Here is a 26,477-nt window from a genome sequence, read left to right as displayed (position 1 = left end):
ATTAGGGTTAAAGGATTTTACAGAAGAGGGTTTTGGATAGATCTTTTTATCACTCACCCAAAGGGGAAAAAAATACCATGTTTTTAAAAATAAAATGTTATATAAATCACCTTAATGATATATGAATAAACCCCTCTGGTTATAGATAGGAATGAAACTGCAACATTTGGTGTATGTGTGTACTACTAAAGTGGAGATTTCAGGCTCACTGCATGAGAAAAAAAATGGCCTTTATTGTAATTGAAATCTACAGACACAAATATAAACTGCAGTCTGAAAGAAGACATGTAATGTAAGCAAAATAACCCAAAATCTCAAAATTGACCAGTGAATGAAAAAAACAATGGTTTTGCCTGTAGTGTCTTGTCTTAAAAAAGGGTTAATGACAACGCACCCTAAAAATGAGCTCTGTCATCCCAGCATCCACCCAAACAACAGTGATTGCAAAATCACAGTCTGCATATTGATGTAAAATGAATAGAATTTTTTGGTTTTCATGTATGAAGAGGAGTCACTTTTGGTCAATGTCCCTATCAGATGATAAATAATTATCTACTGCGGTTGACTCACTTTTAAAGCACATTTCTGATATGCAATAGTTTTGGTAAATGTCTGATATTATTTTTGGCAGAATAATATTATTAGTTTGCCAGATGAGCTGTCTGATCAAAACATGTATCCACAGGTTGAGTTGTGTTTTCTGGCAGGTGTAATGTTATCATATAAAATCTCATTCCAATCAATGTGATTTCAGGAGACAGAACTTGCATTAGCCAAATCATTTTTTTTTTTTTTTTTTTGACATTTCCAATATTAGCAGAAAAATAAGCAAACATTAAGGTGTCATCTCAAAACATCAGAGTGAGCTAAATAATATTCACTTCGGCAGTATTAAACATATTGTGATGTCATTACTCTACATTTATCTAGCACTTTCAACAACTTTTTAGCTCCATTTCCTGATTTGATGCTGCCTGAGCTCAATAACACTGTCCTGGACACACCCTTGCTCCATTCCCAGAGCACAATAGCTGTGGTAAGCACAGGCACTACCCACTGCACCACGGCTGCGCCCATCCTCTTGATGATCTAACTGACGATGATTAAACTCAAGTTGTGAGTTTCATTTCATATTGGTATATTTCTACTGCAGCTCTCCATTTGAGCCAGTTTATTTTCTGACCAGTAGAGGGCACCTTCTTAAAAAGAGGTGCACTGGGGAAATCCTTTGACTTTCCTTGAAGACTTCAGAGGTAAGCAACACTTTATTTTAACTTACTAACTGTGAACTCAACGTAGAGAACAGAGGTGTAAATTTATTATATTACATCAGTTACCATCTGAAATGCATTCCCCTCAATGATTCACCAACCTTTGCATGTTCACAAATGTACTGCATACATTTTAATAAACAAATATGTCATAACTGAGAGTTTGGTACTTTTCTAACCCACACTCCAAACTATTTACATAGTTTCATTTTATTTTAAAGTCATGTGGGGAAAAGTGCAAACTGAGAGACTCAAAAAGATTCCACTGGTCTGACTAAGTCAGACAAAATAATCTGAAGGCTTTTGAAAGTTATGAAGCATTTCAGAATGACTAAAGGCCCATTCACACCAAGACGATAGCTATAACAATAAGGATAAATATTTCTCTAGTTTTAAAAATCATTCTAAATGTAAAAGAATAGCAGAGTCCACACCACAACTATAACTATAACTAAACTAGAGAAACAATATCGTTGGAATCAGTTTCACAATGATTTTTTCCAGCAGATGAAAGATAAAACACTGACAGCCATTTAGAATCCATCCTACTTTAAAGAGCTTTAGCATTTAACCCCTTAACTCTCACTGTCCCACTAGCAGAACACTTGGTGCTCTTTTTTTTCCCATCTCATATTTTAGTAATCATCATAAATTAGGTCACGATTTGAAAGTTTAAAACACTCCAAATTCTTCCTGTGAAAACCATTTTGAAATTGGACATCGCATTGCACAACGATACTTTAAATTGTTTTAGCGGTGTCATGTCGGAAAGATCTGAGACTCCAAGGTTCCATATTTGGCGACAGAATTGTGATAGAAAAGTATTAATTTCTTGCAAAAAATGTCACCCGGTGGCTATTTTTGGTATTATGCCTAAAATAAATCTAATAGGAACTTCAATTTTTGTGATATCAACTTCAAATTTGGAACACAACTTGGTGTGGTATAGCAATTTTAGAGTAAAAATTATTTTGTAAAATATATATTGTATTAAATAAAAAATGTTTAATACAGTACATTTGCTTGACAGTAAACTTAACTAATCAACTCCAATATGCTTGGCACTTTTTCTAATCTGCAAAACAGACAGGAGATCTGCTCTGAAAAATGATTTACACAGAGCCTCATACATTTTTTAGAACACGATTTAACGTAGTTGATTTTCAAGGAAACTGTCATGGTACTTCCTAATAAAGTGTATATTAGGAAGTACTGTGACAACTACATTGGAAACTAGCTACAGTTCTAATATGTTTGAGACTGTGCGTCACTCTTGTAAAACACCTTAGTGAATCAATAAATGCAAACTTGTATGTAACTATATGACGCAAAACAAAACTTGAGAGTTCAGCTATGAAGATAAAAGCAATATGGGTTTTAATCAACAGTCTGATATGCTGTTACATGAGCATGTAATTATTTTTAAAATCCGCCCTTTGGGGTTTTCGTGAGAAGCACAAACCATATCCACCCTTCTATTTAGAACTGACACAAGGTCTATTCTGATCTAAAATGCATTCATGAGAAACAAATACACACCACTGCCCTGCAGCCAATCTCACTGAACTGGCATGCCGACTTGGACTTTGCACAAGATTTGGTGTGCTCCTGGAACTGCAAAAAATGAAAAAAAAGAAAAAAAAAAGAGAAAAAAAAAAAAAAGTCAGACAAAAGTAATTTAAGAATGAAAATGAAATAAGGTATGTCTCTTCCTCTATTAAAACTGACATACATAGCAGATGTACTTTATGATGACAATCAGAAACAATTATGGCAGAGCAATTATGAGAACACAGACCAACCTTCTCTCTGGGGATTTTCTTTTTACCACAGTCTTTGCATTGCATGGGAAATTTCTGACATATTTCATCATGAGCCTGAGACAGAAAAGAGTAGTGCAAGAGGGAGAATCAGTAAAGATGATAAAACAACAACTATTTTGCTCACCCTTTCTGCTATGTTGCTCAAACCCTATGAATTACCTATGCATATTTTTTTAAGCTACTTTCATATATGAAAGTGATTAGCGCTTTCAAGCTCCAGTAATAACTTGCATGATAACTTTGTGTGAGGAACATAAAGAAAGTTGCTATTGTCCTTTTCTCTCTAAAAATGCCAGTCATTGGTCGCCATTCAGAGAGAGAATGGTCAATTTTGGCTCAACTACCCTGTATAAGACAATTCCATCATGAATTCAGCCAAACTGATGTTTTATGCAATTTTTTAGATGAGTTGAAAAACAAAGAAAAGAAAAAAAAAAACTTTTTTTCATTACACTTTGCCCTAATAGCAAGGTAGTAGTGGTAATGTAATATTGAGTGCACATTGAGTCTGTTGGCACAGCAAAGATTAATAGTACAGTACAGAATGTACTGTACACAAACCACAGACCATCAGCAGGAAACTTGAGGATGGACCACTTCTAGGGTGCTTACCTTAATTTCCTTAAAGTTGAATGTGACCTTGCAGTATTTGCAGTTCAGGGTTCTGGCCTCGCATTCCCGCTCATTATGGCGATCTTTCTCGCTAAGCAAGATGACTGCTTGGCATGCTTCACATTTTACACGTTCAAAGTCACAACGACCTTCATGTTGACCCTAGTGAAGAAAAGAATTGTACATGTCTAGCAGGAGTGTTGAATGGAACAATATCATAATTAGCTTACTGTATATGACTAACTGTCAGCTCTTAAATTGTCTTCCATGTGCCTCATTTACAATTATCTTAGCATTAAAACAGCTTTTTATATAATAGCTGTTGTTCATGCCATTTATTCCCATGAGATTTGTATGCATTTGCTGTTTTCAAGTTAGTAAATAGTCAAAAGACATTACTGGCTGAAATTACATACTGACCTTGTGATTATAACAAGACAGAACAAGTGTGTGTGCATTACCCAACAGAATTCCTGTTAATTTACATTTTTTTCAGAAATCCCTGAGATGTGCTTAAAGGCATAATTCATAAAAAAAATAGAAATTCTGTCATTGTTTACTCCCCTTTATGTTGTTCCAAACCAGCATGACTGACTTCCATGAAACAAAAAAAGATATTTTAATAATATACTGGTCTCGCTTTTAAAATGTTTTCAAAATGTGGTCTGTTCCTTGTACAAAGTTAGCGCATGGCTTCAGAAGACTTGGAATATAGAGTTCAAGTTGCGTGAAAAAAATTCTAAAAGCTAAAAGCTTTAAATCCTAAAAGCTTCATTCCCCATTCAAGATAACTGCACAGAAAAGGGTGATCAGTATATTTTTTTTTACAAATTTCTTCTTTTGTGTTCCACAAAAGAAAAAAAGTGAAATGGTTTGGAACAACATGAGGGTGAGAAAAATTTCTAAAACATTATTTTAACATTGATTTACTATATTTTCTATGCGCGAGACATTACTGCTTTTCGTAACATTTTAGTTTTTATTACTCCAGAAATAATACATCTGATCTGTATATGCATATATAGTTGCTGTTTTATTTTTCATTATTTTTTTTTACTTGAACATTTATTCAGGCCATTACAACCACTACAGGCAACCAATGTAATTTTTTATAGTTTATGCTTCACTACCTCTTCATACTTTTAGTTTCCCTTCTCAGTTGTCTAAATCAAAGGTCAAACAATTGTACTGCGACTGTGTCGTGCAAATGTGCTGCCTATTCATGGAACATTATATATGATAATGATAGAGTTAAGCAGAAAGGGTGTGGTAAATGTCATGGCAGTTATATCTGTTACTCAGAAAAAGCAAACAAGATAAGTATCAAGCTAGTTCGATCAGACACTTTACCACTTTGTCAAACTACACACCCAAAAAAATGTTTTGTTAGATGAAAATCGTGCAATTTAATGTTAATGTTCACATAGTTAATGTGAAATGCTGTTCGCAACATATTTTTACTTCCATAATGTGACATATTTCTATGTGAAACATCAAAGACCACAGTATCAAAGATCAATAAGGAATAATGAATTTAACATTGAATTTTACACATTATTCAAAAGAAAATAAATTGTTTCTTGATCTAATTAATTCCAAGTGGATGAAAACCAATGGGTTGCTAACAACAATTCTTGTTAATATCTGGGATATCTATTGCAAGAACATTTAGGGGAATTTCTTGTTTTATCACTTTAGTCACCATGTCTCCACACACTGAAACACTGACTCATCTGAGTTATGTGTCAGAACAGCTCTAGTCAGGGTTAAGGTTACTTAGTCACTAAATAAGTCAGAACGGAAAAATGCCAAGACAAGGTTAAACTTTACTTTAAAAATAAGACTAAAAGTCAGAATGTAAACTTGGCAAGCATTTTTGTTAGCAATCAAAATCTGTTATGGTTTTAAAAAAACAAAACTACACTGAACAAGATAACAAGCTTTTGAAAACAACTGGCTTTTCATATGGTAATGCTGGTACTTTCCAGCTAGCTTTGGGACTTTCCGCCCAACCCCCTCTCTTTCCTGCTGACTTTCAAACTCGCGGATGTGAGCAGGCATTATTTTTATCTTTTGTAAACAGACAAAATATTTATTAGCATTAGGTTATTTGCTTAGTTATTGTCAGGTTATTTGCTTAACTGCTGGGTTTGGCTTGAAATATGTTCAAAGTCACTGTGATGCAGCCTATCATAGTAGTTGGCATTTAGAAATAAAGAACATTCAGTATGACAAGCCAGGTGAACTATGTTCTTACCTCATAGTCTTTCAGTGTACCAGACCAACTACAACCATCATTTGGGCATTTGGCAGGCAAGCTATCAATTTCTCTTCGTGCTGCATTATCAGGAAATGCCTATGGGGGAGTAAAACACCATGGATTTTTTTCATTAATGAATAAATTTTGAAATTTTAAATCCGGTAACTGCTAAACATTTTCCCAGAGCCAGTAGGTACATGTCATTGTGGAGGGTTTTTTTTCTTCTCCCCATCCCCCCCGCCACTGAGTAATTCTACCTTCACATTGTACATTTGCACATAAAAGAATTGTAAACATTAAATAAGAGTTACACGGAAGTAAAAACTATGATAGATTTCCAAGAGGTATAATTTAAGAAACATAGCTTACCACTGTAATATTGAGCATAGACATTGCCTCTTCAAATATACCCTCAGCACGACAGGCTTCGCAGGGTATGGGCCCTGAGCTAATGAAGAGGAAAGATTTTACTTTAACACTGCAGCCTCAAAGGAGAGCATGGGAAAAAGGCAATATAACAATAAGCAGACTTTAAATGCCACAATTGTGGGAAACCATTAATATATAGCCTTCTCTTTCCTCAGACTATTTAAACAAAAAAAGAAGTGCTCTGATAATGGTAAAATTGAAGTGAAAGCAGCATGTGTGCAGTAATAAACAGAAGTGAAAAAATTCTGAAGAAAGGTAGGCCCTAAGTGTTTTGCAAGAAATGTTGTGTAGCATTTCCTTAGAATCTTTAAAACAAAAACGGGAAAAAGAAATGGAGGATCAAATATCAGATGATGCTTGGCAGGAAGCAGTCCAGAGAAAACATTCGTCTTCTGTCAGTCTTAGGCAGTTTACATTGTTCAGTTTAAAATTTTACTTCGTGTTCATTGGTCCAAGGACAGATTGCCCAAGATTAAAATTGATGTGGATCCTACAAGTGACCAATGTAAACAAGCACCTGCCACTTTATATCATATGTTTTGGTCATGCCCTAAATTGCTAGAATACTGGGGTTTCGTTTTTGAGACCTTTTCTAAAATGTTTGGCAAACCCATTGCTCCAGCCATGTTGACAGCAATATTTAGGTGTTGTTAGTCAAAATTCTAATTTAAACAGATTAAGAAGAATAGTCTGATGCTATTGCTTTCTGTTAACTTCCTGCCAGGAGGCTAATTTTGTGGAGGCTAAAGACTCTTCACCTCCAACATACGGACACTGGATTAAAGATGTCATGTATAACAAACCATTGGAAAAGCACAGATGCTCTATGAAAGGGTCAAATAAGAGATTATCTAACACTTGGCAAACTTTTCTGACCTTTGCGGAGAACACTACTGCAAAGGAATTGTTCTGAATGTACATGTTTATGTATTATTAACATTACTTTCCTCTTTTATTATATATTTTTTAAATGGTCTGACTGTTACATGGGGTTGGGGTGGGGTCCTTTATTTTCTCTTCTGAAATTGGTGGAGTGTTCTGTTTTGTTGTGAATAATTTTTTTTTTCTTTCAATAAAAAAAACCTTGAATAAAAAAAAGAAATGTAGTGTAGCATTCAATAATGTTTACCCATATTACATATCTTCTCTTTTTAGTAGTGTTGTACGAAATACCCTGCTTGTATCGCAATACCTCATTTTACTAGTACCGGTATTTTAAGAATGACAGCATTTTAATAAGAGCCATATTTCCTGAGTTGCATTGATGTGCGACAGCAAAGCAATGTGTGTGCAGCGCTCTGCTTCCTCTCCATACAGGCACACTGGCCGTGCCAAACTTTATACATATCGGTTCAGTAGTAGTATCAAGACATTTTAGTCAGCTATTGTACTATCGAAGTCATAATTCTGGTATCATGACACTACTTTTTTGGCCACATCCTATACTGGGGTGCATTTCTCATTCCCATACAACGACGTAACGCGCTGCTCAACTACCATAGTACAATACGTCGCTGAAGAAATGAACTAGATAGTTATGACCGTTTCTCGAATCCGCATTGTCGCAAATTTATAATAACTTTTTTTTAATTAATTTGGCATCTGCAGACTAATTATTTTGCTTTATTTCCAGATTTAATCATAGGCTCCTTCTTACTTACACACACTACCTTTACTTCGCACATACACACATGCACACTCTTTCAAAAACAGCGCTTTAAATCTCTTGACAAACTAAAAGAAATAAATGAAATTTGTACATATTTGAAATGTATGATATAGATTGTACTGAATGTCAGCTTGCTTATTTTGCTCCAGATAAGGATTTATTAAAGGGATAGTTCACCGAAAAATGAAAATTTGATGTTTATCTGCTTACCAAGCTCGTGACGACACATTAATGTCCTAAGACACGAAACGATCGGTTTGTGTGAGAAACCGAACAGTATTTATATAATTTTTTACCTCTAAAAAACCACTATGTCCAACTCCGTTCATGACTCCTTTAGTGATGTCTGATCGCGCTCTGACAACGGAAGTGATGTCTCGCGCATATACTTCAATGAGTGTCAGACATCACTGCCGCTGTCAGAGCGCTGTCTTAGGACATCAATGTGTCGTCATGAGCCGCAGGGTTTAATTTGGATTTGTCTAAGCAAGCTTTATTTACTCTTATAGATGAAGTTCCCATCTACTGCCATTATACGACTGACAGACAGCAGCGGTTGCAACTAAAAATCATCATTTGTGCTTGACTGAAGAAAAAATGTCACCTACATCTTGGATGCGCTGGGGGTAAGCAGATAAACATCAAATTTTCATTTTTGGGTGAACTATCCCTTTAAGGATTTAAGAAACTATGCTTCTAACCACAGGTCTGTCATTCCAACCACACAACTTTGCGATGCTGTTTGCAAATGTTCGTTGGAACCATGGTTTCAAGAATCACCAACTCATTGAACTATGCTGATAACAACAGAACTTGCGACCATAGTTGGCTAACAATGCTTCTGGGAAATGCACCTCTGGCTGACATATTATAAAAGGCTTCAAGGGCTATATACAAACTGACATTTATCTGAGCCACAAGTAAACGAAAGATAAGTAAATGTATCAGACTATAGTAGTCCACAGGCACAAGTAAAGTCAATAAAAGGGGTAAAACAAATGCATACGTTTAATGCCGACATTTCTTGCAATTGAAAATGAGACTTTGAAAAACTTTTCTTGAAATTTAAAGACTTTTTTGTATTTTTGAAAAGGACAGTGAACATAGACATTTTGTTAAAATGCAGATTCTAATATGTTAATACACTGATATTTGTCATTCAACTGAACAAGGCATGTCAACGAACTAAATAATTCTATTCGTGAACAAAAACCAATGACTGCACGAAAGGGGGCATGTGATATGCATGTTAAATGTAAGCTGATGTCATAGCATGTTTTTCAGTTTCCTTGAGTTTTTCCTTGAGTTGTGTCAGTTGAACGACTCTTTGGAATGACACTTGGTCACCACCAACTGGTGTAATCATGCAACTTACAGAAAGTCACTGAATAATTCAGCGAAGAAATCCAATGTTTTTAGTGTCACTGGGATGAAACAAAATTCCCACTTCAATGAACAAAATTAGTTCACAAAAATGGCAAGAGCTGGAGAAAACCGACAGGAATTTTCTTGGGAGACTGTGCCGTGCTGACTATGCATACACAAACCAGCATTGCTCTTTGAAACCACAATCACCAGCACACAGACTTCGGACAAGCTCCTGCCCCAAACATTACACATTCATCCTGGTATGAATGGAGACCACAGATTTTTGATGGCTCTTCCCTTCTCCAGGATTCCTCACCTATACCTTAACCAAATTCTTTAATAAAGTGCCCCTCTGGTTTTATTCAAAATTATATCATTGTCTATGCCTCATCTGCTCCACTATAACTAGTGCGGGCAGCTAACACAATGGAAATATTTCGTAAATTTGCTGACATCACTTTCCACAAGAAGAAACTGGCCAAGCATCTTGTTACCAGGCCAAAAGGTGACGGCGCATGAGATCATGCGTTATGAGTGGAAACCATGACGTGCACACCAGTGAACGTCTGACTGATGGCAGAAGCACATCTTGTCTTCAATCAGCCAAAGATGACCATATATCGCAATGTGCCCCGTCACCGCCCAACTCCCACCTTACCCACTTAACACTGAATAAGTCGCGACTTGTTCCTTCACAACAAGGCACAAAGTCACTTTCCAAAACCTTCCCCCTCTCTGCTCCTCTCTGGTAGAACTGCTAACCTCCACCAAAACTGCTGAAACGTCAAACTTTTCAAGAAGCAGCTGTAGACAAAACTTTTTTTGTGCCAGCACTAAGCCACTCCACAACTCTAAACCAATATACTTGCACAAAAAATCCTCTTCTCTCTTTTCTGTATTTCTCATCTGCTTTGATTTATTTCCTAATCTAGCTTTCTAATAAACATGGCATTGTATACAGTTAATATTTTGCCTCTGCCTCTAATATATTGTTGTTGCCTCTGTCCATCTATTGTAAGTCGCTTTGGAAAAATAGCATCTAAAATCTGAATTTGAAATGCTCAACAGCTCCTCAATTTCTCACCAAACTCACAGAAGCAGGTGATTTTGGCAAAATTACTGCATCCTTCCTTGCTTGCAAAGCAGTGGGGATATGGAATCCAGGAAATCAGAGAAACCCTGAATGCAACTAGTGAGCCAAGACAGGAACCACATTTTTTTTTCTTTTTTCTTTAGGTTTAGGACGCTGACATACCACACCTTATTTGGACAACAGGTACTTAAAACACAATCCAATCCATTCATCTCCAAGCTGATGTCAGACCTACAGTATGTAAGATGTTATGAGTAAGACAGCTTCGCAACTGGGTTTACATTCAGATTGCTTAGTGCAGTACTTCTCATATTGATCCTGAATATGTCCCTTATCAATAATGCTCAATTCAGGTTTTCAGTCTCTATTAATAAGCTGTCAGAGATGATGTGTTGAATCAGGAATAAAGTGTGTCAGATGAGGAAGACATTAAAAAATGTGTGGTGGTCGGGTAATGCTCATGTGTTGTTAAGCATCAAAAGAAGCATCAAGAAAAAATCCTATCAGTTTGCATTTGATTTATTAATATCTTAATTTAAAAAAAAAAATGTTTTACTCCACATATATATTGCCAGGATCTAGACAAATAACAGGCTTTTCAAATTAAATTAAATTTAATTAATTTAATTTGATTCAGTCATGGACAATTAATTCAACCACTTTTAATTTTTATTATTATTATTATTTATTTTATTTTATTTGCAATGGTTGTAATTTCAGCATGAAGGCTACAAAGTGGGTAATAAAATATACATTAATAAATAAATAACTATAAACACAGCATTAGTTGTATCTAGGGCTGTCATGATGCCTCAATTAAATTTGAGTGCTCGACTTAAAAAAAAAAAAAAATCCTTGATTGCAAATAACCCATGCCGATTAACCGTCAGTTTTAATTATTTACATGCGGCTCCATTCAGTAAATGCTGCTTCTCATTAACTCGGTCTCTGCATGTGCTGTTTGTTTGGGTTTCCAATAATGTGCATTTGGAAACACATTTTAAGTCTGACACGCTTTGTGTTTCATAAGTGTTGCACTGTTATCATTTACATGCGTGGAGCATGTCTCCGCAGCTCAGTTAATAAACTTAATCTCTGCATATGCTATGAGATTGGGTTGTTCATCATTCAGTTGTTGTTTATCACGATTTTTAAAATAAAAGTTTAAACCTTAATTTGCATGTTTTGATGTCCAGTGTCCACATATTCTTGTTTAAGAAATTACATTGGCTTTAGCATTTATATCATAAAGAAGTGGACCAAAAATATTAAGTAGACCTTTGAATTAAATGTTGATGGACTAATATTAAACAAGAATTTTATCATGCTGTAAAGTGTTACATAATTTCATAACTTGATGTTTATATTATATATATTAGGGGTGCAACGGTTCAAACTGCTCATTGTATCACGGTTTTAGGCTCACGGTTTCGGTACAGTTCGGTATGTGCAATTTTCAGGGAAAATAGGACTACTGTCAAATAAAAATAAAGAAAATAAGAACAAATAATCAAACTACAAGCAACATCACAAATAAATACAATAAAGCAAATATTCAAATAAATAAACAGTGCTTTTCAGGTTTTTCAGGTATCTAACAATAGGTTTCAGGAACAGAAAATGGATAAAGTAATCAAATATAAAATAACACTGCATATTATCTTCACTGTATAAATTAAATAAATATTAATCATTATTTAGTTACAAAAGCTATTCAGTCAAGAGCAGTGAGTGATTTCTTTGTCATCTGTTGTTTGATTTAACATTAAAAACACAGGCAGCAGGAATAGTTTTTTTTTTTTCCCTATAAGACATGCACAATCCAATACATATACTGTTACACATGCGTTGTCTTTCTCTCGACTATTACACTCAAGACATAACCGACTATGTTTGCTAGGATACTCGCCAAGCGCAAGACTTGAAAGAGAACTCTGTATTTGCACATTGTCTGAAATAAGCATGTGCGTGCTTCGGATGAGTGCACACACAAATCTTTTCACAGCGTGCGCGAGTTCTCTTTCAAGTCTTGCTCTTGAATGTTTAAATTAGCAAGGCTTACATGAGTTTAGTTTAAATACAGATAGCAACGTGTGCTGTTCAGGTCTCACCTGTGCTCGCACGCTATCAACACCCGGGTGATGAAGGTGTAAGCGACTGGACATTAGAGCATACGGGACTCGCATTGAACAAAGTTTACAAAGAGTGACTGTTTTGTCCACGCTTTCTGATTATCGTTGTTGTAACGTTTTTAGAAGCCAGAATGCGCATCCATCGACTGAAACATACATTATCTGAACTCTGTCTGTTTTCCACGTTGCTGTTTTAAACAAACCATATTAGCCTATAGATGCGTCGTCATTCGAGATGGACCGCGGTGAAAGTGCGTGCCGAACCGTAATTTGAGAAACGGTACAGTTCGATTTTTTACAGAGAACCGTCGCACCCCTAATATATATTATGTATTTTAAGTGTTGTTGAAAAAACCAAATGATTACTTGCTTATGATACTTTATTTGAAACAATTATTACTGCCTGATTGTTATTATATATGTAAATTAAGTCATTTTAAAGGCTATTGTTCACTTAGGTCTATTTTATTACCACAAAACCAGTATCAGATTACTCGATTAATCGTCAAAGTAATCAATCAATTACTCGATTACCAAAATAACTGTTAGTGAAAGGCCTAGTTATATCATATAATTGTCCTAAAAGGATAACAACTAAATGTTGACAATAAATATAGCCAAATGACTGACACCCAGGTAAAGCTCACCAAAGACTGAAAATATCCTAGGACATATCCACAGAGAAAGTATATCCAGATGCAAGTAGAACCCTCTGGGTTAAGATGCAAAAGAGTGGATCAACATCAAGCAAAAGGTGGGATAATTTTCCATCTAGCTACAGTGCAGAAGTAGATTAAAGAAATTGGGAATGTCCATGGAGAGGGTGGCAATTAATGCAGAGCATGAGGCAGAGGGTTGCCCTGGGTACCTGGTGAGTTGTTTGAAACAGAACACACAGAAGCGATGTCCACACTGTGCTTGGAAAGGTTTCCTAAGAATCTCTTTGCATTGCTGGCATTGATATTTTGGTTCCATGGAGACTGACAACACTTCTCGAGATATCCCAGGCAATGTGGAATCCAATGAGGATGGTAAAGATGGACGTGCCATTGCCTTCCATTTACCCACAGTGGCAGCAGTGCTGATCATCTGTAAAATTGTAGAGCACAACTTATAAGAACAGAACAGTTGGTAACACTTTATAATAACGTTCAGTTAGTAAATGATGAGCTAATCATTTACAAAACATGACTATACATTCATAAATGTGAATGTTAACAAAAAAGTGATGTTAACATTTTATTAATGTTTTATTAATTCAGTTATAAGTCACTTGTAAGTTATTAATGATGAACAAATCATTTACGAAACATGACTATACTTTCAAAAATGATTAAGTGGCATGCTAACAAATGTGTTGTAAATTATCTTTAAAAATGTGTTAATCATGAAATAAATCAAACAGATCATTAGTAGATGTAGGGCTGCACGATTAATCGCATGTGTTTGTCATGCGTGTCTCATCAGTAAAGCCGGTTCTGTGATTAGCGGTAAATGTCCATCACCTGCTTTCAAATGGAGCGGCACTTAATATACAGAGCCGTAGTTCGCGGACAAGCTACGCAATATCGCGTTCATAATCGAAGGCGATTCATCTGCAATTATGAACACGATATTGCGTAGCTTGTCTGCGAACTACGGCTCTGTATATTAAGTGCCGCTCCATTTGAAAGCAGGTGATGGACATTTACCGCTAATCACAGAACCGGCTTTAAATTTAAATTATTAGTTGATACATTATCACTTATAAATCATTTAAGTATTTTTCAAAACTGTTTTAGTATCATTATCTCAATAAACAATTGTTCATCATGAACAAATGATGAACAAACTATTAGTAAATAATCAGTTTAGTAAATGATCAGATATGATTTATTGATGAAGTTGTAAGCTGGTCAGTGTTCAAAAGCACAAAGATGCAGGTATAATAAAACACTATTTTTAAGAAGAGTAATTTGTTTGTTTTGAAGTGGATAAACAACATAAAATTACATTTAAAACTCATTTTACTTCCATTATATGAAATATTTTGTGAAATATGTCAAATGAGGGAAAGAGTATATACAACAAGTCAGACCATAATGTGAATTTACAGTTGACTGAGGAGGATTGCTCTGCGATTTCAAAGTAAGAGTAAATAATGAAAAAATGAATGAATTTATCAGTAATTAAATAATTTTGATGAAAGGTTACAAAATGTGAACTGATTAATGTGTACAGTAAGATCAAGAAGGTGTACTGAGAAAGTAAATAGGCTCCCTTTTAATTTCATGTTGTCTTGAATGCATGTAAGAAGATAATCACATTAAAGTCAAACAAGCACAAATTCTGGCATCATCAGTGTATATATCATATAAGCCCATCAGAATTTTAGCATGGACAAAAATGCAAAGAGACACTAAAAAAAAACTGGACAGGATATGTGTCATGGATTGTTCAACCATATGTAATCAACCTTTTAATGAGTAATAAAACAAAACAAACAAATAAAAAAAAAAACAAGTCACCATTACAGAGCAAAAATGAAAAGCACAAATGATTGTCTTATATTTTTGTTGTTGTTGTTTTTTTACATTGTACTTATATTTAAAAAATGGAAATGGAAGCTCAAGCAAGTTTGCTTGACTTGCAGAAACCAATGAGGTTCATTCTTATGTATTATGCAGCACGTTTGCGCTTCCGGAAGAACCAAGGAGGTTTGATTTTGCGCATCAAGCAGGTTCAGTTGAGCTTTTAATTTTGTTCACTGATCAATGTTTGAAAGTAAATAAAAGCCTAAATTAAATATGTTTATCATATAAAGCAATCGAGCCTCTTCAGAAAATTTTCAAGGACTAAACCATTTAAATTCATATAAATTAGTTTTATGTTTTCTTTATGAGCTTTTTGAAGCATCAAAGTGGTAGTTGAGTAGCTGTCAATGGAAAGTACAGAAAGCTCTTAGAATTCATCAAGAAGATTTTTAAGATCTTTGATGAACTAAAGTCTTGCTGGTTTGAAAGGACATGAGGGTGAGTAAATGACAGAATTTTCATTTTTGGGTGAACTAAATCTTTAAGTAGTTTAAGGAGTATTTCCACTGATTTAATCCAAGTGATCGTGTCGGCGCCTCACACGTGCACAAACATATCAGTTCTTCTCACATTGTTAACTTGATATTGTAGCCTCTAATGAGACAAATGAACAGAGAAAAGTTATTTGGTTACTGACTTTAATTTGTGTTTTGTATATCTTACACTGCGACTAATGACTCATTCATGGAAATGATTCATGCTGAACATGAGCCCACAACGGGGTTCGGTTTCAGTTTCGCTGTAAATGGGCCTAGTTTGTTATAGGATCGGCATTTAAAATAAATGTTGTTTATAATGAAAGGCACTATGATTTATGTTTATTTTATACATATATTTTTCATTTTTTTCTCTGTTCTGAGGATCTTAAAGGATTTAGAGCAGGGTTCCTCAAATCTTGCCCTGGAAGGCCAATGCCCTGCAGAGTTTAGCTTCAACTCTGATCAATCACACCTGACCAAGCTAATGAAGGTCTTCAGGATCAGAGTTTGATCAGGATTTGAGTTAAAACTCTGCAGGGCAGTGGCCCTCCAGGAACGGATTTGTGGAACCCTGAAGTAAAATACATGTTTACAGTGTTTAGAGTTTGTTAACGTTTTGTTTTATTTACCAGTATTTTACATTATTTCTGAATCTAATAATAAATTGTGACTTCTACACAATGCAACTTATGTGTTTTTCTCTCAACAATGCAAGTTTGACCTGGTTCAACTTATAAGTGCAACTTATTTTCTTGAAAATACAGTAAATAAACTTGAGCTGTGGCCTATTTTTAAAAAAGTACATTTGCAAATGGGGACCATTTTCACCAATAAAACAAGCACATTACTCTCACCCACATCAATTCTGGGTTTAATCAATGTTATAATTACAAGGGGGTCCTTGGAAAAATTTCTATCCTATTAGGGGTATCTGACTCCAGAAAAAAAAAAAAAAAAAAACCTGGTCTATATTAGACATGGGTAGACATGTGCCAATATTCGGTACAATTCATCACGATAATGAATATACACAATATTGTTATCGTGGGCACTTCAAAATACCGTGATTAATTATTTATTACAAATTATTAAAAATTTTTTAACACATTTTAAGAATACTTTCCTCATCAATCGTATACGATGTACGCATTTTGATCCTGTTTATCGATTCCTGACTTTTTTCAGTCATTCTCGCACAGCGAACAGCAGTGAGCATTTTACAGTTGTATCTATCTGCTAGGACCTGAGACAAAGATCTTATCTCATCACACACATGCGCAGTTCATTACAATCGGCAATGACTTTTGCTTCAACTATGCATTAATCTGAAGGAATGCACTGTGTTTAAGGGGCCGTTCACATGTCACGTCTAAAAAGGCGTGGAAAACGTGGCCGCGCCAATCCTTTCCAAAGCGTTGCGCTTTTTACATTAAAAATGATACTTAATATAATAGAAACATGATTGAATTGTAATATAAGATACAGAATTTGCATTTAATTGTTTTATAGATTCAAACTTTTTTTTAAAAAGTTAGCAGATTAATGTAGGTGGATCTGAACTTGAAAAAAGGTGTGTACTGACGCCTTTCTGCAATTAAAACAACAATCCTTAATTTCCTTATGATGTTCATTCATGTTTATTTGATACTATAAATTAACTAGTAGGTAACGATGTATTTTTCACTGCGTGAGAATATGATGTGTGGCATGAGTGGCATGGCTTGTCGGACATAGCAACAGCAACAGATTTCTAGCCCTTGCATTAGCTTTACTACTAGATATATTGGAGATGAGAAATAAAACCCACCCTTTACAGCTATGATCAGCTGTTCGGCTGAGCTTTCGGTGTTGTTATGGAAAGACAGAAGCTGACTGGTTTGTTCAACAGCTGTGCTACTGAACAGTATTTAAAATGCTTCAAACAGCCATTCAGTTTTTTGTATTCACAATGTTGTTTATCGCAGCACCAAATACATATGTTGCGTTCACGCCACCTCATATTTACCAGAATCTTGAGATGAGATGACAACACGTGATGTTATATTTGGAGCTGTTCACGGTCTAAATGAATCTACAGCAGTCAGGTGGTACAGCAGTGGTAGCTTTCAGAAAACTCCCAACTTACAAACTGTAATTATGAGCTCTAAGTGGACGTGAACACTTTTTACAAGTTACAATCTCATAATTACAGGAATTACGAGGTGGCTCGTAATAGGTTAGACTTAATAGGTTATTTAATTTCAAACTTAAACATTTTTATATTTAAGTTGGCTTGAAAAAGCCGACTTACTGATCATTTAGCTTCATAAACTACATAGCCAAATTTTAGACTGTATCTCTAGAGCTTTAAAGCTACAACCACCAAACTCGGCTCAGACCTTGAGGCTATTCTGACTTGAGTTGCTATGGCTGCGAAATTGAATACTTCTCTACAATATAGTACATGAAAAAAAAGTATGTGAACAGAGTAGTATGTCCGAATTCCTAGTATTCGAAAAACAGTAGGCTAAAAGTACCCGGATGCCTTACTACTTCCGGTGAGATTCTGAAGTGCGCATAAGATGGACACTTTACTATCCCATGAGGCCACGGGAAAGAGGATGTGTGAATGAAGTTGAAGGGACGTAACTGACGCTGGTAGGTCATGTGACAGTAACAGCATGGCGGATGTAGAAGTACGTCTGAATTCATTCAAACTACACGCATTCGTACTATATAGAACATACTTTTTCAATGGTCGTAAAGTAAATTTAAATTCAAATGTGGTACCTATTTAACGGTACGCGATTTCAGACGCAGCCTATATCTTTTCAGACTGATCCAACTTATGGTTTTCCTAAAAATGACTTATCAAAACTCGGAAAAACTTCCATAGACTTGCACTGAAAATCTGAACATTCCATCAAACTCCAACTGTCACAAATTCAAATCTAAACACACTGAAGCCCATTAGACTCAATAAAGTGCCCAAGGGATGACGCGTTTTTGTAGGCAAAACCCGGAAGCGAGTTAGCATTTTAGGACTTCCGGTTCCAACGCCGTAAAGTCTATGGGTTTTTTGAATGGGTTTTTGCTAAATGGCCTGAAATAAGGTGTGTGGTTAACAAAGCCTCTAAATACTTTCACGTTTTTATCTATGACATAAAACACACCAGTTATAACCCACTTGTGATTTTTTAAACTTTTACTGTGTCTTAAAATCGGCGGTTGCTAACAAATTGCTAAAAGGGACTACTTCCTTTGGCGGGGACTTTAGGTCATCATGACAAACAGGACATTTGGACAGTATTTCTCATAAAAAGTGGATAAGTATTCATAGACAGCGCAGATCATAATCAGTGAGCATGTTTTTAAATAGAGTTGTTTTCTAAATAAAGTTTGAGGATGCTTGGTGGTGACGACGTTGATCCGCGACCATGGTGTGCTGTAGTAAGTTTATAGCCTACTGTTAGCCTTTTATATCTGACGACTTTATTTAGGCTTCAAAATCTATAAATGTTGTGTTAACTTGTAAATATTGTCTTTATAGACAAAACGTGTAAGTGTCATAACCCTTTGTTAAACACAGAGCTTATTTTCTGCGATTTTCCAAAAGCCTATGGGAAAAATGAATAGGCTTTCAGTCGAGGGAACCCGTGCGCCGCCAACTACCGGGTTTGCCTACAAAAACGCGTCATCCCTGGGGCACTCTATGAAGCTGCCATTCTATTAGGGATGTAACGGTACATGTATTCGTACCGAACCCTTTCGTTACAGGGCTTTCGGTTCAGTGCAAGTGTGTACCAAAGCATTACATTGCAACATTGTAGCATAACCACCATTAACCACTAATAATGGCAATAAGCTCTGCGTTTTGTTACTTTTGATAAGAAACAAAGTGTCATCCTTCAAATTCTGTCCACGAAATGTAAACAGAAAATGCCATTTGCCCCGCCACCTCCTCCTCAGACTCGACACTCTTGTGGGTTGCCAGTTTAAAGACACGCAAGAGGAGCAAGCTCAATTGACATTGGAAGGCGAGGAGACTTACACACTGTAAGATAATTAATTGATTTATTGATTTATGATGAGTTGATATCGTGTTTTAATATGCTCCGGTTCATAGAGATTTTTAGATTTTTAGTCCTAAGACTTTTTAGGTCAGGTAGAATCTGCGATCTCTGACCCAGTTTGTTCGCTGGCTTCCATGGCTGCAATTTGCTGCATGTGTTTTCCGCCAACTGGCAACCTGGGGTGGCGAAATACTATTGGGTAAATTGGAAATGTGCGGTCTTGCACAGACCAAAAAAAACACAGAACACAAATTTCCAAGTAAAATAACTGGCTGCAGCAATGGTTTTCAGAGAAACCAGTATGTGATATCTGCAAACATATGGTATTTTTTAGGTTTTAGTACAGTCAAAAACTTACATAGAGCACCTTTAATATATGCACTGTATTAGCCTATATAATCATTATATTTTACATAACCTTTTAGTGATGTCCTATTTAATGCATGTTTAAATAAATCTGTTGAAAATAACAGCCACTGTGTAGAAATGATTATATTTCGACAACGATTTGGAGTAAAAACATTTAGAAGTTAATGCAAAAACTGCCTTAGGTGCAGCTTACATGTTTGCATAGGCCTACAACTTGTTATTTGAGTGTTGATTATTTTATCTAAAAATAAAAAGCAATTGAATTTAGGCTAATAGTTTAACCTTTAATATTATAGTAGCATAATGTTCAAGTAATGGCTCCCTACATAGTTTATAGCATTATCAGAGATAATTTTTTTATCCTTAAGAAACTTTTAGTTATAATTTAATTTAATACAAAGACAAAAATGCAGTTTTTATTAAACAGTGGTTTACTGAACAAAAAGCAATTTTATATTTAGTTTTGTCCCCTCCTGCTGTACGGAACCAGTACCGAACCGTGACTTCAAAACCGAGGTACATACCGAACCGTGAGTTTTGTGTATCGTTACACCCCTACATTCTAAAGCAATTTAAACGTATAAACTCATAAATTCACTCTCACTCACTCACTCACATACTCACTAGGTGTGGGACAAAATATCAATATGGCTATATATTTTTGTCCTTTTCTGTGCAATATGAGAATCGATACGCTGTGCCAAAAATCGATATTTTAATTAATAAAATAAGGCGCTGTAAATAGATTTCTTTGCTCAAAGCGTCACTACTTCAAGGCAGCGCTCAACACATGAATGAGGGGAAACGTGAACATAAGTAAACTAGCCTAAGAAAAAGAGGTTTTTAACAGGATGGCATTCAGCTGACACAGTCACCCTCAGGTTCTGTTTGTTTTGGTTCTGTCGTCATACATGCTTCCTTGTTCCAGGTTCCCGCCACTCATCAACCACCATGGATACTAACCACCATCACAGCTGCATGTCACTAGTCAATCTCCCTTTGTGTATATTCAGTTCTTTGTCTGATCACCGTCCATGCATGTTGTGTTGCACCTGCTTTTCTGCCCGTTGAGGTCTTCATTAAACTAGTATTTGCATTTGTTATCTTCATCTTTGTCTGCCTTCCTGCAACCCAGCATGACAACAGCAGTGCAAGTAAAATAGATGCCCCAGCCATGTTTAAGTTCAAAGTCTTGACGCACTTTTACACAACTTTTATGACAAACGAAGACATCTTTGATGTTCTTCACCGAGCACTTAGATATACATACGAGCATTTGAAAGCATATATTAGAGTTCCGCTGATAGATGCCTGCTTTCAATCGCTCCCGTGTATATCTAGGTAAGCGCTCAGTGAAGAACGTCAAAGGGTCTGTTTGCACCTTGTCACTTCATGCGTTTTCTCTGATCGGATAGCTATCCAATCATGAAAAGACCAGGTCTAAATGCTCTCCGAAACGCATTTGAGATGGATTTAAATCCGATCGCTCAAACCACTTCAGGGGCCCGTTCTTCGTACATTGCTAACTCAGTTAGCTGGATTTGACTGAGGATGATTTGGTATTGGTTCTTCAACGCTCATCCTGGACTTGCTGTCATAGCAATTTCACATAAACAGGATTAGATTGCATCTTTTTAAGCGGAGGTGATGCTCAAAGTTTGTCCCACCCACTGCTACTTTCCCACAAAAGTACCCTAATGTAAACCAGGGACAACAATAATTGTTTAAAAATAAATTTGTAAATAATATTATAATGTTGTGTAGTATATCATAATAGACACAGCCAGTTTTACTCATTGAGAGAGTCAATCGTGAGAAAAAAATAATTACCTAATAATTTAATTGGAGTTTCACACACATGATGAACAGATAGTCTATGCTGTGCGTGCATTAATTTGAATCTCGACAGCTATTATGGGAGTAGCTTATTGAAGTGCAGGAGATGCAGATAACTTGATCTTGACCCTTAAGAAACTTTAATTAATGCTGTCAAATCTGTTTCAGAGGTAAATTAATTGCTAATTACAACATTAAATTAAAAAATGCCTGTACATATACTAGACATCGTGAATATAGCCTAAATAATTGGGTAATCATTTTAAAAAACGTGCACATTTCATTTATCTATTATAGCATTTATGTCGTTCTTCTGTCATATTATTCGTATGGCTGTTTCCTTATAAATGTTTATAAAATTCGTTAAGTTTTTCATCAGATGTTTTTTTTATTTTTTTTTTTTTATATATGATGTCACATTGCCGTCTTGACTCCAGCCAATCGCTGCACTGCTGATCGTGGTTTGAGTATCGATACATCTACCCTTTTCAGGGAACACGAAAACGCGCAGTAATATTGAGTTCAGTTATCACGATTAGAAGATCTAGCATCTGTCAAATCATCTCAGATGTATTAAGCAATGTACGAAGAACAGACCCCAGGAGGTGGTTTGGGAAGCATTCCAGTCAAACTGTATATGCATCAGTCTAAATACATCTGGTTGTTGAAGCCACATATGTAAATTTTATTTCTCTCAAAAATACTAAAACTGAAACGTGTGAGAGTTAAAGTATGAGACCTTCCCAGTGCTGTTGCTGCTCTCTCCTATTGCAGTCTTTGATTTTGAAATTAGCTGATGGTCAATAAAATGCACCTCATATTTGTTGCTTTCGGTGACTTGAACCCAATTAAATCTGCATATAGCGTGGGAACCGAAGATTGGATATATCCGTTTTGCAAATAAAGAGAGAAAACCTGCACTCAACCTTTTCACTGGCATTTTGTTTTCATAGTTAGACAGATATCATGATGTATCATTATAGGATTATATAGATATATATCGATTATTGCAAAATCGCAATATTATCGTTATCGCGAGCCATGTATCGTGAGGTACCCTGCAATTCCCACTCCTAATTCTCACACACTCACTCACACTTACACTTACAATACTAACTCACACACTCACTTACTCACACACGTGTACTCACACACTCCCTCAATCACACTCACGTACTCACACTCACATGTTCGTTTTTGTGAATTGTGGGGACATTCCATAGGCGTAATGGTTTTTATACTGTACAAACCGTATTTTCTATCCTCCTACACTACCCCTACCCCTAAACCTAACCATCACAGGAAACTGTGCACATTTTTACTTTCTCACAAAAACTCATTCTATATGATTTATAAGCCTTTTGAAAAGTGGGGACATGAGGTAATGTCCTCATAAGTCAACTGTTCTTGTAATGCCTATGTCATATCCATGTCATTATACACATTTGTGTCCTGATATGTCACAAACACACACACACTCATACCAAAGTCCCTTTGGTAAGACAAGTCATTTCACTTGGCAGCCATCTTTGAAACGCCTCTCGGGCATGCAAGAGCAGCTCCTAACTCTTTGAATGGGGAAACATCAAATTCTTCAAAGCTGTTCGCCAAGCTTTCGATTAAATTTCATATTTGAAATCACCAATTAAATCTGACAACAACTGTCTCAAATTTTGTTTCTAAACACTCGAATTATGACAAAAAAAATGCATTTTTCAGGCTAGTTCAAGCTAATGCGCATGCACAGTCTCTATGGGAAGCGCGGGTCTGACTGTTTCTATAGGAACCAGAGCTTCTAATGGCCACTGCAGTGACGCAATGACTTTACCAATCGGTCCCAGGTCAAAAAATACTATCCACTTGTTAAGTCGTGACGTAAGGAACGTCATTTCCGGGTCCAAGCCTCGAATCGTTTCACTTGAGAATGCCATCTCGAAGGCCGTTTATGAGCGCTATTTATTCATAATAAACATTTTAAAGTTAAACATTTAAAATACTTACAATCTTCACAACAGTCTCCGTGCTCACAGCGTTACAGACATTAATATTTTAACGATTTATAAAAGATGAATCACTGTCTGGACATATGGGATTTTGGTACTGTATGGAGATAAAGGTTATGGTTATAATTTTTTGGTAGTGTTACACCACATCGTGTGTGTATATAGAGTGCCTCAGGGATGACGCATTTTTGTAGGTAAAACCCGGAAGCGAGTTAGCATTTTAGGACTTCCGGTTCCAACGTCGTAAAGTCTATGGGTTTTTTGAATGGGTTTTTGCTAAATCGCCTGAAATAAGGTCTGTGGTTAACAAAGCCTCTAAATACTTTCACGTTTTGATCTATGACATAAAACACACTATTTATAACCCACTTGTGATTTTTTAAACTTTTACTGTGTCTTAAAATCGGCGGTTGCTAACAAATTGCTAAAAGGGACTACTTCCTTTGGCGGGGACTTTAGACGTCATCATTAAAAACGGGACATTTGGACAGCATTTCTCATAAAAAGTGGATAAGTATTCATAACAGCACAGATCATAATCAGCAAGCATGTTTATAAATAAAGTTGTTTTCTAAATAAAGTTTGAGGAAGCTTGGTGGTGGTGACGTTGATCTGCGACCATGGTGTGCTGTAGTCCGTTTATAGCCTACTGTTAGCCTTTTATATCTGACGACTTTATTTAGGCTTCAAAATCTACAAATGTTGTGTTAACTTGTAAAGATTATCTTGAAAGACAAAACGTGTAAGTGTCATAACCCTTTGTTAAACACACAGCTTATTTTCTGCGATTTTTCCAAAAGTCTATGGGAAAAATGCATAGGCTTTCAATCGTGCGCCGCTAACTTCCGGGTTGGCCTACAAAAACACGCCATCCCTGGGGTACTCTATTAGCACCGTTTGTTGTTTTCTCATGTTATGAGATAGAGCGTTTGGACTCGGAAGCGCTGCCGCGTGACTTCAGACTTAACAACCGAATAGTAAATACTATAGTTTTTGAACCATACTAATATGGTAAATTGTAGTATACTGTATAAATTATAGTATTTACAACAATTTGTTAATGAATCCTTCAGCATACTGTAATATTAACTACAGTGAACTGATAAACTGTAATAAATACTGTAGTATACTTTATTTTTTACTACAGTAAACTGTAGTGTATATTCCTGAGTACCCTAGTGACCACATTCTACACTCTAGCAACCACCCTAAATACCCTAGCAACCGCATAGCAACACCTTAGCAACCACTGAGTGTACCCTAGCAACTGCGTAGCATCACATTAGAAACCACCCCAAGTACCTTAGTAACTGCATAGGAACACCTTAACAACCACCCAGAATACCCTAACAACTACATAGCAACACCCCAGCAACCATCTGTCTATCTTTTAAACTACTAAACTAAAACTATTTAAAACTGAAAAGCATTCAAAACTACTCCAAACTTTCCGGCTAGGCTTTTTCAAGCCAACTTAAAGTTTGTCTACGAACTTTACTCATCCAGTTTAATCTGGACTACAACAAGCCCTATAATGATTTAACATGTTCTGATGTTCTGAAAAATTGGTTATTGTTCAGTAACACATAAGGCTTCACAGGTTAACATGTTTATTCATTATTACCAAACTGACAATGAAAAATTGTATTTGTGTTATCATTTGCAATTTATTTTAGAATTTAGTTATTTATCTTATTTAACTTAACCTGACTTACTACTGTTCCAAATATAAGTTGCTTACAAATAATATATTGTGTTCAGTGGAAGAAAAAAAAAAGGTTAACACATAAATAACACATTTTAGAGCTGTAATCGCACTGTTTTTACCAGTTGCAATTTGCTTTTAGTTATTAACTTCAAACCTTCCATTTTAATCCTTGTATTATCTGAAGCTCTGTTAAAGTAGGAAGTATGATCAGCTCCACATATCAACTGAGATATTTTGCGCAACTTTAAACCGCCAACCTTATTCAGTTTAAATGATCTCACAACAAATAATCCCGTGTTTGTCAAAAGTCATCTAGTGTAACTTAGGCCTCAATTGTAGCCTGCGAGTGTTCACCTTGGTTTAAACAAAATATGTTGCCGAGTTGCAGCTACTAATCCATTCAACGGTATTAATAATCAAAACCAACATATTATACTAGATATATATTTTTAAGTGCCTTTATAGCTACGACAAAAACCATATAAACCCATTTTTAAAAAACTGACCTAGCAGTTGAAAGCAGTGTTATCTAGACTGCTTCCTGACTCTCCGAGTGAGAGAGTAAAATGGCAACTGGCTTGAGCTTGCGCACACACTGTCCAACTACACTGTCGCGATTTCGGCACACTACGCTCAACGTGAATATAGAATCAACCAAGAAAAGATGTAAAAGTTACTCACCAAAATACTACCAAATACTGTGGGGGAAAAAAACTAACCGTCAGTGTTCGTGTTATGAACAAATAGCTGTGCCCTATAAAGTCACGCCCACGGTGCGCATAAGCCAATGGTGACAGCTC

At 35.8% G+C, this 26,477-nt stretch overlaps 1 protein-coding gene across 4 annotated transcripts in view; it reads right to left on the bottom strand.

Moving 5' to 3' along the window:
- The window catches only part of traf2b (Tnf receptor-associated factor 2b), a 33,921-nt gene that overhangs the window by 5,679 nt on the left and 1,765 nt on the right, over positions 1–26,477 (bottom strand). For 2 of the 4 annotated variants that reach the window (XM_067406456.1, XM_067406457.1), the window contains exons 2-7: positions 13,526–13,746; positions 6,336–6,414; positions 5,964–6,062; positions 3,707–3,868; positions 3,074–3,148; positions 2,811–2,885 (exon numbers count right to left, since the gene is read on the bottom strand). In XM_067406456.1, coding sequence (XP_067262557.1) covers positions 2,811–2,885; positions 3,074–3,148; positions 3,707–3,868; positions 5,964–6,062; positions 6,336–6,414; positions 13,526–13,746 — 711 coding nt within the window. Of the gene's footprint in view, positions 1–2,810; positions 2,886–3,073; positions 3,149–3,706; positions 3,869–5,963; positions 6,063–6,335; positions 6,415–13,525; positions 13,747–26,183; positions 26,215–26,358; positions 26,462–26,477 lie in introns of those variants that run through there. The other 2 variants (XM_067406458.1, XM_067406459.1) reach the window with 2 other exon arrangements.

Source organism: Chanodichthys erythropterus, chromosome 13 (genome assembly GCF_024489055.1).
Source record: "Chanodichthys erythropterus isolate Z2021 chromosome 13, ASM2448905v1, whole genome shotgun sequence".
NCBI lineage: Eukaryota > Metazoa > Chordata > Actinopteri > Cypriniformes > Xenocyprididae > Chanodichthys > Chanodichthys erythropterus.
The sequence above is the reverse complement of the archived record's forward strand: the minus strand, read 5'-3'. Positions and strand labels throughout refer to the sequence as shown.